At 37.1% G+C, this 11,941-nt stretch overlaps 1 protein-coding gene across 2 annotated transcripts; it reads left to right on the top strand.

Annotated features, from left to right (window-relative positions):
* The first annotated feature begins 1,563 nt into the window (after positions 1–1,563).
* Positions 1,564–9,682, top strand: LOC117254594 (synaptogyrin-1-like). 2 transcript variants are annotated; one of them, XM_078166161.1, is made up of 4 exons: positions 1,564–1,864; positions 4,925–5,159; positions 5,667–5,812; positions 5,953–8,641. In XM_078166161.1, the coding sequence occupies exons 1-4, from the start codon at positions 1,760–1,762 to the stop codon at positions 6,055–6,057; spliced, it is 591 nt and encodes a 196-aa protein (XP_078022287.1). In that variant the 5' UTR covers positions 1,564–1,759; the 3' UTR covers positions 6,058–8,641. The 2 variants fall into 2 exon arrangements, with proteins under 2 accessions (XP_078022287.1, XP_033478840.1); XM_033622949.2 differs by lacking the exon at positions 5,953–8,641 and adding an exon at positions 8,648–9,682 and having other exon boundaries at positions 1,613–1,864.
* Positions 9,683–11,941: the final 2,259 nt, after the last annotated feature.

The raw sequence follows: 11,941 nt of genomic DNA, 5'->3' as shown, positions 1-11,941 counted from the left end.
ATCAAGACATTTAATTTTCACATCAGAGCTAATGTTTTCTGGCAGTGTGAAACAGCATTTAAACGTTCATGTAGAGAAAATTAAAGGCATTTTATCTGAAAAGTTGACTGAATAAATAATCTACAAATTCAAATACTAACAACAATGTCAAGTCTTTTTAAGAGTTTGTGTCTTTGGCTTATCACCTGGTTAGCCAACAGCCCTGCTGCTCTGCCACTGGACAAAACTTAACATGTGTATAAACAAAAACTTAAATTTCTATTAATCATAATTTTGCTTAAAGCTAAACTTTGGTATTTTTCAACTTGGATCCTATTTTACCATATTGTATGTATAAATGACAAATATAGTCAGCAGTTTTTTAAAAATTGGTTCAGTGTGAAGCATGAATGCTGCAGCCAGCAGCGGTGAAACAGGCTGCGATGTAATCACCCATTGGGTACCGTCAATGTACGTCCACTAACAGTGCTTGTTTTTGCCACTGACAGACTCAGACTGTTATTCTAAGTGTCTGACATCATTATGAAGGGGATCCCCTCAGAGATAGACCCTCTTTATTAAAGAGTAAGATCCTGTGGCGCAAGGTAGTTGCATCAACGTACATATTACCCAACAATTATCATTGCATATCTGTATATGACAAAAAGCCAAAGAAAATAAGAAATTATGTATTTAATATTTGTAACAGTTTAGCATAGTTTATTTGGAATATGCATATAACTTTCTTACAGATGCTATTGATTATTTTACAAAAAAAAAAAAAAACAACCACATGACAAAGATGGGGGCATATCAAATCGCACTGTTTTTAATTTAATGCGAGTTATTCTTTGAACACAGGCATATTTTCAAGGTGGCAGTCACTCATAAGGGCCCATTCTCCACCCAACACATTGGTAGAAGGCCCCCTCTCTCTATGGGCAATTCATCCAGTTAGATGTGAAAATATACTGGCTTTGTACATGCTAAAATTACTGTTTATTTAAATGGAGTCTGGTGGGTTTTGCAATGGTGATTTAAGAGCTTTTATTCTGGTTTAAAAAAAGGGTTTTGCTCTTTAACAAAGCGTAGGGATGCTTTAATGTTGTCAGATGCTTAATATAAAAATCTGAGCCTGTCAGTGGCAAAACAAACACTTTAAATGGACGTAAATTGACGGTGCCAAATGCCCCAAGCAGTTACATTGCAACTGGTTTTGCTGCTGTCTGCAAGGCTCTCAGGTAATACTGAACCAGTTTCAAAAATCATTGCTCCTATTATTCACTTAGATACAAAAAAATATGTGAAAATTGAGTCCAGGTTGAAAAATACCCAAGTTACCCTTTAATATCTTCAGATTGAACCACAATTTAGAAAAAGGGTAACAGATTGTTACAGATTGTATCATCACGATAAGGTTCCACTAAGAGCCAGTAAATGATAATATTGAAATATTGCCAGCCCTAAATAATAACAGTAGACTGTATGGGAAATTAAATTTAGCATATATATTTTTTTCTGACAAAGAAAATCTTGCTATTAATCAGCCTGATCTAAAAGAATAAATAAATAAAAAATTAAGGTTGAACGCAAAATAATGGGCTAAATGTAATGATAAAAACACTGACAGTTAATTCTGCGGTGCAGCCTGTGATCTGTTCCCGGTGACGCGGTGTGACTTCACACGGAGGCTGGAGGAAGACACCGCCGCTCCGCGCAGCTCTCTGACCGTCTCCTCTCCTTCTCTCAGCGGGCGTCACGCTGCACTAAAGCCGGAGGGATGGAGCCAGCGGGCGCGTACGGCGCCGGGAAGGCCGGGAGCGTCGCCTTCGACCCGGTCGCCTTCTTCACGCATCCCCGGACAATCCTCAGACTGATGTCGTGGGTAAGTGAGCCTCCTCTGCAATGTGTGGGTTGACATCAATGGACAGGCCTACCTGCACCCCCCCTCCTCTCCCTCTGTCTCTCCCATTCACATTGTCTGTGCCTCGCTCCTTGCCTTTGTGTCAGGTTTAAATTCAAACAGCTTAAATCAGTGTTTTCATAAACAGGCTCAGTATCTTTGAGTTAAATCCCTGTTGTCTAATAAACCGAAATCATTTCAGTGATGCAGCTTCTGGCTGGAGCTCCAGGACCAGCGTCTGATTACCATATGTTTATCTGGAGCCTCTTTGTGTCTAGATGTGAACGCTTTGGATTTGAATGCCCCCTGAGCACCAGAATCTAACACCTCTCTGTGTCTGTGGTGTGATGCTGTGCAGCTGTGACTCACCATACAGCCTTTAATGTGCACTGGAGGAACTATGTGCTTTTTAAAACGAGGAACAGCAAGTTAACAGATGCAGATAATAAGAGCTCTCTTTCTTGATGTCTCTGTCTCATAATTCAATTCAGTTGAGGGTAATTCAGTTTGCCAGTGTTCCATAAAACAAGATAAAGTACAGCAGTAAACACTGAATCAGGTCAAGGGGAAGCATTTAGATAGGAAAAAACACATATTACGAATTTATGTGATATTTAGACATTTACACAAATTGCTGTAGAGACTGGGCTGTAATGGAGGATCATTTTCAATATTGGTTATTCATACTGATTACTGTCCGGATAAACTAGTTAATTATTTGGTCTATAAAATGTGACAAAATAGTGAAAATGCCCATCAAATATGTCCTAAATCCAAACGTGATGATCATCAGACTGTTTTTTTTGTCCATCCAGCAGTCCATAACCCCCAGATATTCCTTTAACCATCACATAAGACAAAGAAAAGCAACAAATACTCACAAGTGAGAGGCAGGATTCATCGATTAGTGAAGTAATTGCGATAATTTTTTTGTGTCAATCGACAAATCAATCGTTTCAACTCAAACAGAGATATATAATGATTGGTAAATGTTTATTTTGCATGTCGTTGACAGTCCTTGTCACATGTTGTGTAGCTACATTACATCCAGTAAATAGTTACATGTAATTAAATTACAAAACTTACTGACATTACAGTTACTAATCAAAATGTTGGTCATTTCAAAGGGGTTACATCCAAATATATTCTTTTCAGTACAAAGATTATATGTAGAATATGACATTCAGTCTGTTGCCTTTCATCATGTCACTGTGCATGAATATCGTCTTTTGGAATAGCCCTATTTACATGCATTTTTCAGCTTTATTGCCCAGTTTAAAACATTTGTTAGAAGTTAATCAAATGTAATGAGTTACATTACTTTGATGAAGTTATTACAATATTTATGTCACATATTATATTTCTTTATAACAGGGTAACCTATTACATTTCAAATGTAACCTTCCCAACACTGATAATTGATTAGTCTGAAGATTATTTTCTCATTGAATCCACTACTTGTTGGTCTATAAAATGTCATTGTAAAAAGTGTGCAGCACATTTTCCAAAAAGTCCAGCATGAGGTCCTCAAATGTCTTGTTTTGTCAGTCCGATGGTCCAAAACACAAAGATATTCAATTTACATATACGACCATATAAAACGGAGAAGTGCAGAAAATCCTCTCAACTGAGAAGCTGACACTGACGAAAACATTCTAAATGATTGATCAGTATAGTCTCACATTAATTTTCTATTAATTGATCAACCAGTTGTTTCAGCTCCAATAGAAAGAGTCCTGAAGGCAGCTCCTAGAGAGATCAAGTTAAAATCAAAGTTTGCTCTTTGCTTACATAGTCCTTAAATGAATTACCATTTTTATCAAACTGTGACTAAACTAACTTCAGTTAATCCCGGACTGGTAAATTGATTTTTGTTTGTGCTCTTCACTAGAAAAATTTGCAAAACTTAAGTATTGTACATTTAATAAACTCAACAAGTCCTCTCAGAAACAATGTCTGTGGAGTCACATTGCCCTTCAGTATTTCAAAGCTGTCCTCTCCCAATAGGTCACAGGTTATTACGACCCATATTTACATTTGCTGTTAGGCAACAACCTCTAGTGGCTGTAGTAAATATGGCGGGAGAAAAGGAGGAAGTCAGGTGACAGAGTCTGTGGGGGGAGGAGGTTAGGATGGATAGATGGGTCAAACAAACACAGGACTTTGTCCCAGAAGACCGCTGCTGTTGTTGCTATAAAACATTAAGTCAGTTAAGTTTTTTTAACACACATATATAACTTATAACGTATTTAACTGACATCACATACATAACATACTTTAAATATGTTACGTACCTGACATCGGTAAAATAATAAACATGTTTATTTTGACCCAAACCATGGACTTTCCTAAACCTAACCAAGTAGCAAACCTAATCAAACTGTGACCGTTTGACAACATTAACCATGTGTTTAAATCTGTGAACGTTAACAGTCTTATATGTGTCTTTAGTGTAGACCTCCTGCCACCAGTACAGCGCTAATTTAGAATATGCTCCTGCGGGTCATATTAGAGGGTAGGACCCACCAACCTTTGTGGTCGTATGGGTCGGGTTTGAGACGTTTTAGAGTTTTGGATATCCTTAAATCTCTGCAAATAAAAGGGAAATATAAATCTGCATGGCTTAATACCATTAAGAGCAGGTTAAAAAATGTCTTGTAATTTGGGTGAACTGGCCCTTTAATAAATTTTGTTTGATCCCCACCTCACCAAACTGGATAACAACTGAAAACAGCTGAGTCTACAGCACAAAGCATTACTGCAAAGTGAGTAAAACCATTATTGCCCATTACTCACAAAATATGTTTTAATTTTGTAATATGGGTGAACTACCCCTTTAAAACTGTTACATGCCTATAGAAGAGAAGTGTATCCCTGTACCCTCTGTGCCTCATCCACACACTGCCTGAAAAGTGTGTGTTTACACTGGTTGATCTGTGTGTGTCATGTTTGTATGAGGAATGAAAAGCATTCACACAGCAGCGTGAGCTCATTCTCTTCTGCCTGTTACAGTAATAAACCGGCTCACGTGTCTCCCTGCAGGTTTTCTCCATGGTGGTGTTCAGCTGCATTGTGAACGAGGGCTACATCAACATCGGCAGCGAGCGTTTGCTCTGTGTCTTCAACAACAATGCCGATGCCTGTAACTATGGTGTTACCGTGGGCGTGGCCTGTTTCCTCGGCAGCATCTTTTTCATGATCCTGGACATTTACTTCCCCTCTATCAGCAGCATCAAGGACAGAAGACGTGCTGTCCTGCTGGACCTCATTTTCTCTGGTACATATACACACACAAGCACAGTGGTGGAAAGTACATTTACTCAAGTATCATTAACTTCAGTATTTCTATTTACTGTTACTTTATACTTCTACTGTACTGCATTCAGAGGGAAATGTGCACGTCTCCCACCTCTGCACAGATATCATGGACTGTTGTTGAAGTATGATGAAATATGAGCAATATTAAAAAAACAAATTACAAAAGGCATGTTATAAACATGTTAAAACCCAAGAATATTAGAGTAATATCCTATTTTTTAAAAATCAGAAAAAATCCGGCCTTCATATTGATCTCAGCTTCACATCGGTGAAGTTTCGTGATCACATGGTGCGACATTAGACAGACATGTAAACACTCTGCAAAATACTTCAAACGGCTTCTGTGTTAGTTCCCACTATAAAAGGTGTCACAAACACCACATAACATAACCGTCTCAATGTTGTCACAGCTGGTAAAGATGATGCACATTCTTCTTTTTCTGACTCCTCTGTGTCCCACCTCCAGGTCTTGCCAGCTTCCTGTGGTTTGTTGGCTTTTGTTTTCTGGCCAATCAGTGGCAGGCCACCTCTCCAGACGAGCTGCCATTGGCCCAGGGCTCCGACGCCGCCAGAGCCACCATCGCTTTCTGCTTCTTCTCCATCCTGACCTGGGTCTGTATGTTTATACTGTATGTGTGTCTAAAACCTGCCGTCTGGCTGTGTGTACATTGATGTGTGTGTGTGCGTGTGTTAATCATCATCGTGTGTGTGTGTTCATCATCATCATATTTGTGTGTATATGTGTATTTCAGGGTTATCAGTGTCTGCTGGCAATGAACACATTTAAGAACATTTCCTTCATGGAGGACACGCAGAGGCTGCTGCCAAAGAGCCCTCCCACCCTCGCTTTAGTCTAACACACACACACACACACACGCACACACATTTCCATCAATGATACTAGTTTCGTAGTAGAATTGGCAAATTCAGAGTAGAGCTTTTCCAATTTTACGCTAGGCCTACATATATTAATATTTTTCCAATGCAGATATATATCACTATACGGCAAATGTATGCAGCTGTAATCCACTCATCATATGTGTAAAACAAAAACTGCAAAAACACCATCATGTTAGATTGTAGTAAAAGTTTTCTTAGAACTATCAATTTAGACCACAGATTTTTAAAAATCAATACATGTTCATTAGTTGTCTGAGTTCGATCCACTGATCAGCAGGATACATCTTGGTGGGGAAAGTGAAAGAGGAAGCCTGCACGTCTTTCATTACAACCACTAACTAAGGAGCCCTTGAACAAGGCTCTTAACCTGTAACTGCTCCAGTGGAGCTGCAGGTCAGACTGTGGCTCTGCTGGGCAGTTTTCAGGTGTGAATGTGTGTAACTGCGGGGAAGTGAACAGAGTGTTCCTGAAAAAGAGCTGCCATCAGCGAGACTCAAATAAAAGGTTTTTTTTCTCTCCCATAGAACAACCAGAGACAGACTGATTTATTATCCATTGACAACTCAATGGAGCTTGTTAAAACAATTTTCCCACCAAACCAATAGCAGCCATTTATCTCAGTGTCAGAGGTTGTTGGAGATGTTAGGTTGTTATTGTGTCAAGTACGTGTAGTCGATACAAAAGATCCTTTTTTGGTCTGCCAGGTTGTTTCTTCTCCAATAGTTTTGCGGCAAATTGTTCCAATTTTCCTTTTGATTTTGGCTCTTGACTTTTTGGGGAAGTTTAAAGGCGGTTACTTGTCATGAGCAGACCAACTCAGCCTGTGAAAACAGCTGCACAATGTCAAGTCAGTTTTATTTACATAGGCCAATATCACAAATCACAAATTTGCCTCCAGAAGCTAAACAGTCTTAAAGCGTACAACAGTTTGTCTTTCGACCCCACTTTTATTGTCGTCTGGCTTTCTAATGAAAAAATTACCTGACTAATGTCAGGTTTTATCTAATAACCTACAACAAAAATATGTCTTAGAAACTGGGGATGTGGAGTTTTAAAGACAAGGGGATTTACCAAGCAGGATAATGCTGTAAGATACTTTCAAGTTATTATGGGAAATGGAGGATCTAGCATTTCTGGAGATTGACACATATGAAGGACTAAAAAAAGGACTAAATTGCTGGATTTTTCTTTAAGAACATGTGACCCAAACCTTTGTACCCTGCTTCTTTCATTTCTTCAATCCTCCATCCTTCTGTTTCGAGTGCACGTGTCCAGGTTTACATAATAGCTCCTTCCCCACTGCAGGAACTTGCTGAAATGAAATGTGACATATAAACATCTTCATGGGTTCTGCTTTGTTTCTACTGTTCTGTTCATCTTGGGGACAAGTTCCTGGAACTCATTTCTGGCATGGCTCAAGAGATTATAATAAGTGCTGCAGTAACAGGAACTTTCATGAGCTGCCACTGTTGAGTGTGATTAAGATAGCAGTTGTGTTCTTATAACAAGGATGACAAATGTAACAACATTAACCATTATTTTACCACTGAATCTGTATCAAATAGGAAAACCAATACTTTGACAAAGAACAACAACAAACCAAGATGTCCTGGCCCTTGTTAGTATTTGGGGAGAGGAGGCAGTTCAGAACGAGCTGGAGTCAGAGATTAATGATGGAAAGATGCACCAGAAGATTTATTAGCATCTGGCAGACATGCAAATCCACACAGAGCCAGACAGTGCAGAGAAAAAAATTAAAAGGATTATAACAAGATTATAGAAAAAGTAGGGATCCCAATGGATCTGGTGGAGAAACTGTGAAGTGATTCGACATGCTGGATTCCATTTTGGGCCACAGCCCAGCTCGTTTATATCCACATGTCCTCATTTGTAAATGCTGTACGAAGTGGACAGGGAAGAACGAACCCAGAACCAAAACCCCACAAGGTTCTTAAAAGTTTAGGTTGTGGGAATCCCTTGATTATGGGTTGTTAGTTTTTGAGGCACATTATGGAGTGATTCTGGTGATGGCAGACTAAAATATCTCAGCAACTATTGGATGGATTGCCATGAAATTTTGTACAGACATTCACAGTCTCAAGAATGAATCCTACAGACTTTGGTGATTCTTTAACCTTCCATGTGGCGACATCATTAGATCAAGTTTTCTGTTTGTCCAATACATTTGTTTATGAACAGATTACTGCAAAAATAATGACATTTCCACCAGCTGCACTTTGTGTTTAGTGCTAATTAGCCAATTTAAGCATGCTAACATGCTAAAATTTAGATGGTGAACACGGCAGACATTACCTGCAACACATCAGCACATTGGCATTGTCACTGTGAGCATGTTAGCATGCTGATGTTACCATCCAGCTCTGGGAAGTACAGCCTCACAGAGCCGCTAGTATGGCTGTCGACTCTTGCTGTGAAGGTTGCTGTGACAGTGTGGCTCTAATGTAAACCAGTGTATAACTAACAGCCACTGCTAATACATGTGTGTGTGCATGTGTGTGTGTGTGTGTGTGTGTGTGTTACTAACAGGCTGTACTGACGCTGAGTGCACTGCGGCGCTTCTTAACCGGCAGCAACACGAACTTGTTCACATGGCAACACCTGGATCCTCCCCCCGGCAATGCTCGAGCTACACCGTACCCCATTGCCAACGGAGCTACCATAGTAACCACCAACCCCTATCAAGCGCCGCCCTTCACTGAAACGCTGGACCCCCAGAAACTCACACAGCAGAGACCCATGGCTCCTGCCTTCTAGAGACAGACAGACAGACAGACAGATGGACAGAGGTGTGAGTTGAGCGACACTGAATACGACGCAGGCACGGACAACTTCCTGCCTTGCTGATTGGTGGCTTTCCATCCTCTCCTGGGATTGGTGGGGTTTTGGGTCATGTGATGATGTATGATCTATTTTCACCATGGCAACTGCTGGCTTAGTTAGTTGTTACTCTCTGTGTCAAGAATACTGTCTTCTTTTGTTCATGCTCACACACACAGATATTGATGCACGCAAACACAGCTGTACTCACTCACACCTGGATATACGTTTTGCACCTGGAAATACACACACACATATATAAATATATATATACACACCTGGAGACACAGACTCAAACACACACACCCTTACTGCATGTTCATTCAGTGAGGTGCAGATTAACATAGATGTAGACCAGTGATGATGCTCCATCTGCCTTATTGAGGAATACAAGGTCTTCAGTGAAGGAAATATGGAGGACAGGGAAGCTTTGTAGCTCCGTTTATCTGCTTCTGTTTGCCCACAGTCAGTCTGACCAATCACAAGCTGCCCTGCAGACATGTGGCCTCCAATTGGCTGAAATTGAGACAAGCAGGCAGCTTGATCAATAGATCGCAACAAAATGAGTGTAGGTGGCAGAAAGTGGTACATTTTCTTGGCAAGAAAATAAAGGCAGGATAGCTTAATGCATTCTGAATGCTATAGTGTTTCAGTGTGAAATATTCATGTGATTAAATATTTTATTGTGATATGCTGAAGTGGTAAAAAGAAATATGAAAAAAAAATAAAATCTATCCACCACCACTGTCAGAGCTGTGAGTGTGCCTTTGTTCACATCATCTTTAAATCATTTCTGTTTTGCTTCTTGCAATGTGAGAAACTCTTTTTAATAGATAAAATTATGTATTCAGACCAAGATCCAGGGATGTGTTAGGCATATTAATCACATTAATCTGCTGGAGGACCATAATTAGGAAGGGTACTTGAGTTATTTTGAAGTTAGTAGCAACAGCAAGCAGCAGCTTTACTGTATGTTAACTTAATTTTGGAATGAAGTGACTTGAGTTGAAGTTATAGTATTGTGTAATAAAAAATTCAGAGAGATGTCATTGTATACTATATCATAAAAAGTCATTTAAAAATCAAATAACTGCATAGAATGCCAGAGAAACATCATTAGAAAATCAAAGTATAGGATGTAATAAAAATCTCTTGAAAACTTAAAACGACCTAATCAGAAGGATTTCAAGTAAAATGTCACGGTATAGTATGTTAGCAAAAAAAAAAAAAACAATAACAACTTTAAGGTAAAGTATGTTCTAAAAATCTTGTAAAATGATATAGTAAATTGTGTCATGAAGATGTTATGATATAGTATGTCCTAAAATTTTCTTGGAAAAGCTTATAGTATACTACAAAACTTAGAAACTCATAAAATGTCATAGTATAGTATGTCTTCAAAGTTTCACAAGAAATGTCATACTATAGGAAGTCTTTAAAAGCTCAAAAAATTAAGACATATAACAGTATGTCTTAAATTTCACAAAAAATTGTCATAGTATAGTATGTCTTCAACATTTTAAATGAAATGTCACAGTATAACTCCAAATTCGTCAAACTTTCAAAAGTAGTGTCATATTACAGTATGTCTTTAAATTTCATTAAAAAAAAAGTCATAGTATAGTATATCGTCAAAATGTCAGAGAAAAATGTCACAGTATAGTATGTTGTATAATATAAAAAAAAGTCATGGTATAGTATGCTATAAAATCTTGTATTTAATGTTGTAAAATTTGTACTATGACATTTTCAATGACATTTTTTTTAGAAATTTTGACGACACACTATTCTTTGACATTTGTTATGCAATTTTGACAACGGACTTTACTATGACCTTTTTTATGAAATTTTGAAGACATGACATTACATTACAACATTTTTCAGAAAAAAGTCATAGTGTAGTATGTCTTCAAAATTTCATAAAAAATGTCATAGTATAGTCTGTCGTCAAAATTTCATAAAAACTGTCATAGTATGTCTTCAAAATTTCATAAAAAATGTCATAGTATAGTATGTCTTCAAAATTTCATTAACAAAGTCATAGTATAGTATGTCTTCAAAATTTCGGGAAAAAAAGTCTTAGTATAGTGTGTATTCAAAATTTCATAAAAAAAAATAGTATAGCATGTTTTCAAAATTTCAATAAAAAATGTCATAGGATAGTATGTCTTCAAAATTTCATAAAAAATGTCATAGTATAGTATGTCTTCAAAATTTCATTAACAAAGTCATAGTATAGTATGTCTTCAAAATTTCGGAAAAAAAAGTCTTAGTATAGTGTGTATTCAAAATTTCAGAAAAAAAATAGTATAGCATGTCTTCAAAATTTCAATAAAAAAATGTCATAGGATAGTATGTCTTCAAAATTTCATTAAAAAAATCATATTATAGTATGTCTTCAAAATTTCATAAAAAAAGTCATAGTATAGTATATCTTCAAAATTTCATAAAAAGTCATAGTATAGTATGTCTTCAAAATTTCATAAAAAAAGTCATGCTATAGTATGTCTTCAAAATTTCATAAAAAATGTCATAGTATAGTATGTCTTCAAAATTTCATTAACAAAGTCATAGTATAGTATGTCTTCAAAATTTAATAAAAAAAATGTCAGTATAGTATGTCTTCAAAATTTCATAAAAAAATGTCATAGTACAGTATGTCTTCAAGTTTCATTAACAAAGTCATAGTATAGTATGTCTTCAAAATTTCATAAAAAAAAGTCATAATATAGTATGTCTTCAAAATTTCATAAAAAATGTCATAGTATAGTATGTCTTCAAAATTTCATAAAAAAAGTCATAGTATAGTATGTCTTCAAAATTTCAGAAAAAGAAATAGTATAGTATGTCTTCAAAATTTCAGAAAAAATGTCCTAGTGTTGTATGTCTTAAACATTTCATGAAAAAAGTCATAGTATAATATGTCTTCAAAATTTCATAAAAAATGTCACAGTATAGTATGTCTTCAAAATTTCATAAAAAAAAGTCCCAGTATAGTATGCC

The sequence above is a fragment of the Epinephelus lanceolatus genome, chromosome 3 (assembly GCF_041903045.1).
Source record: "Epinephelus lanceolatus isolate andai-2023 chromosome 3, ASM4190304v1, whole genome shotgun sequence".
Lineage (NCBI taxonomy): Eukaryota > Metazoa > Chordata > Actinopteri > Perciformes > Serranidae > Epinephelus > Epinephelus lanceolatus.
This window is presented reverse-complemented; position numbering and strand designations above follow the sequence as displayed.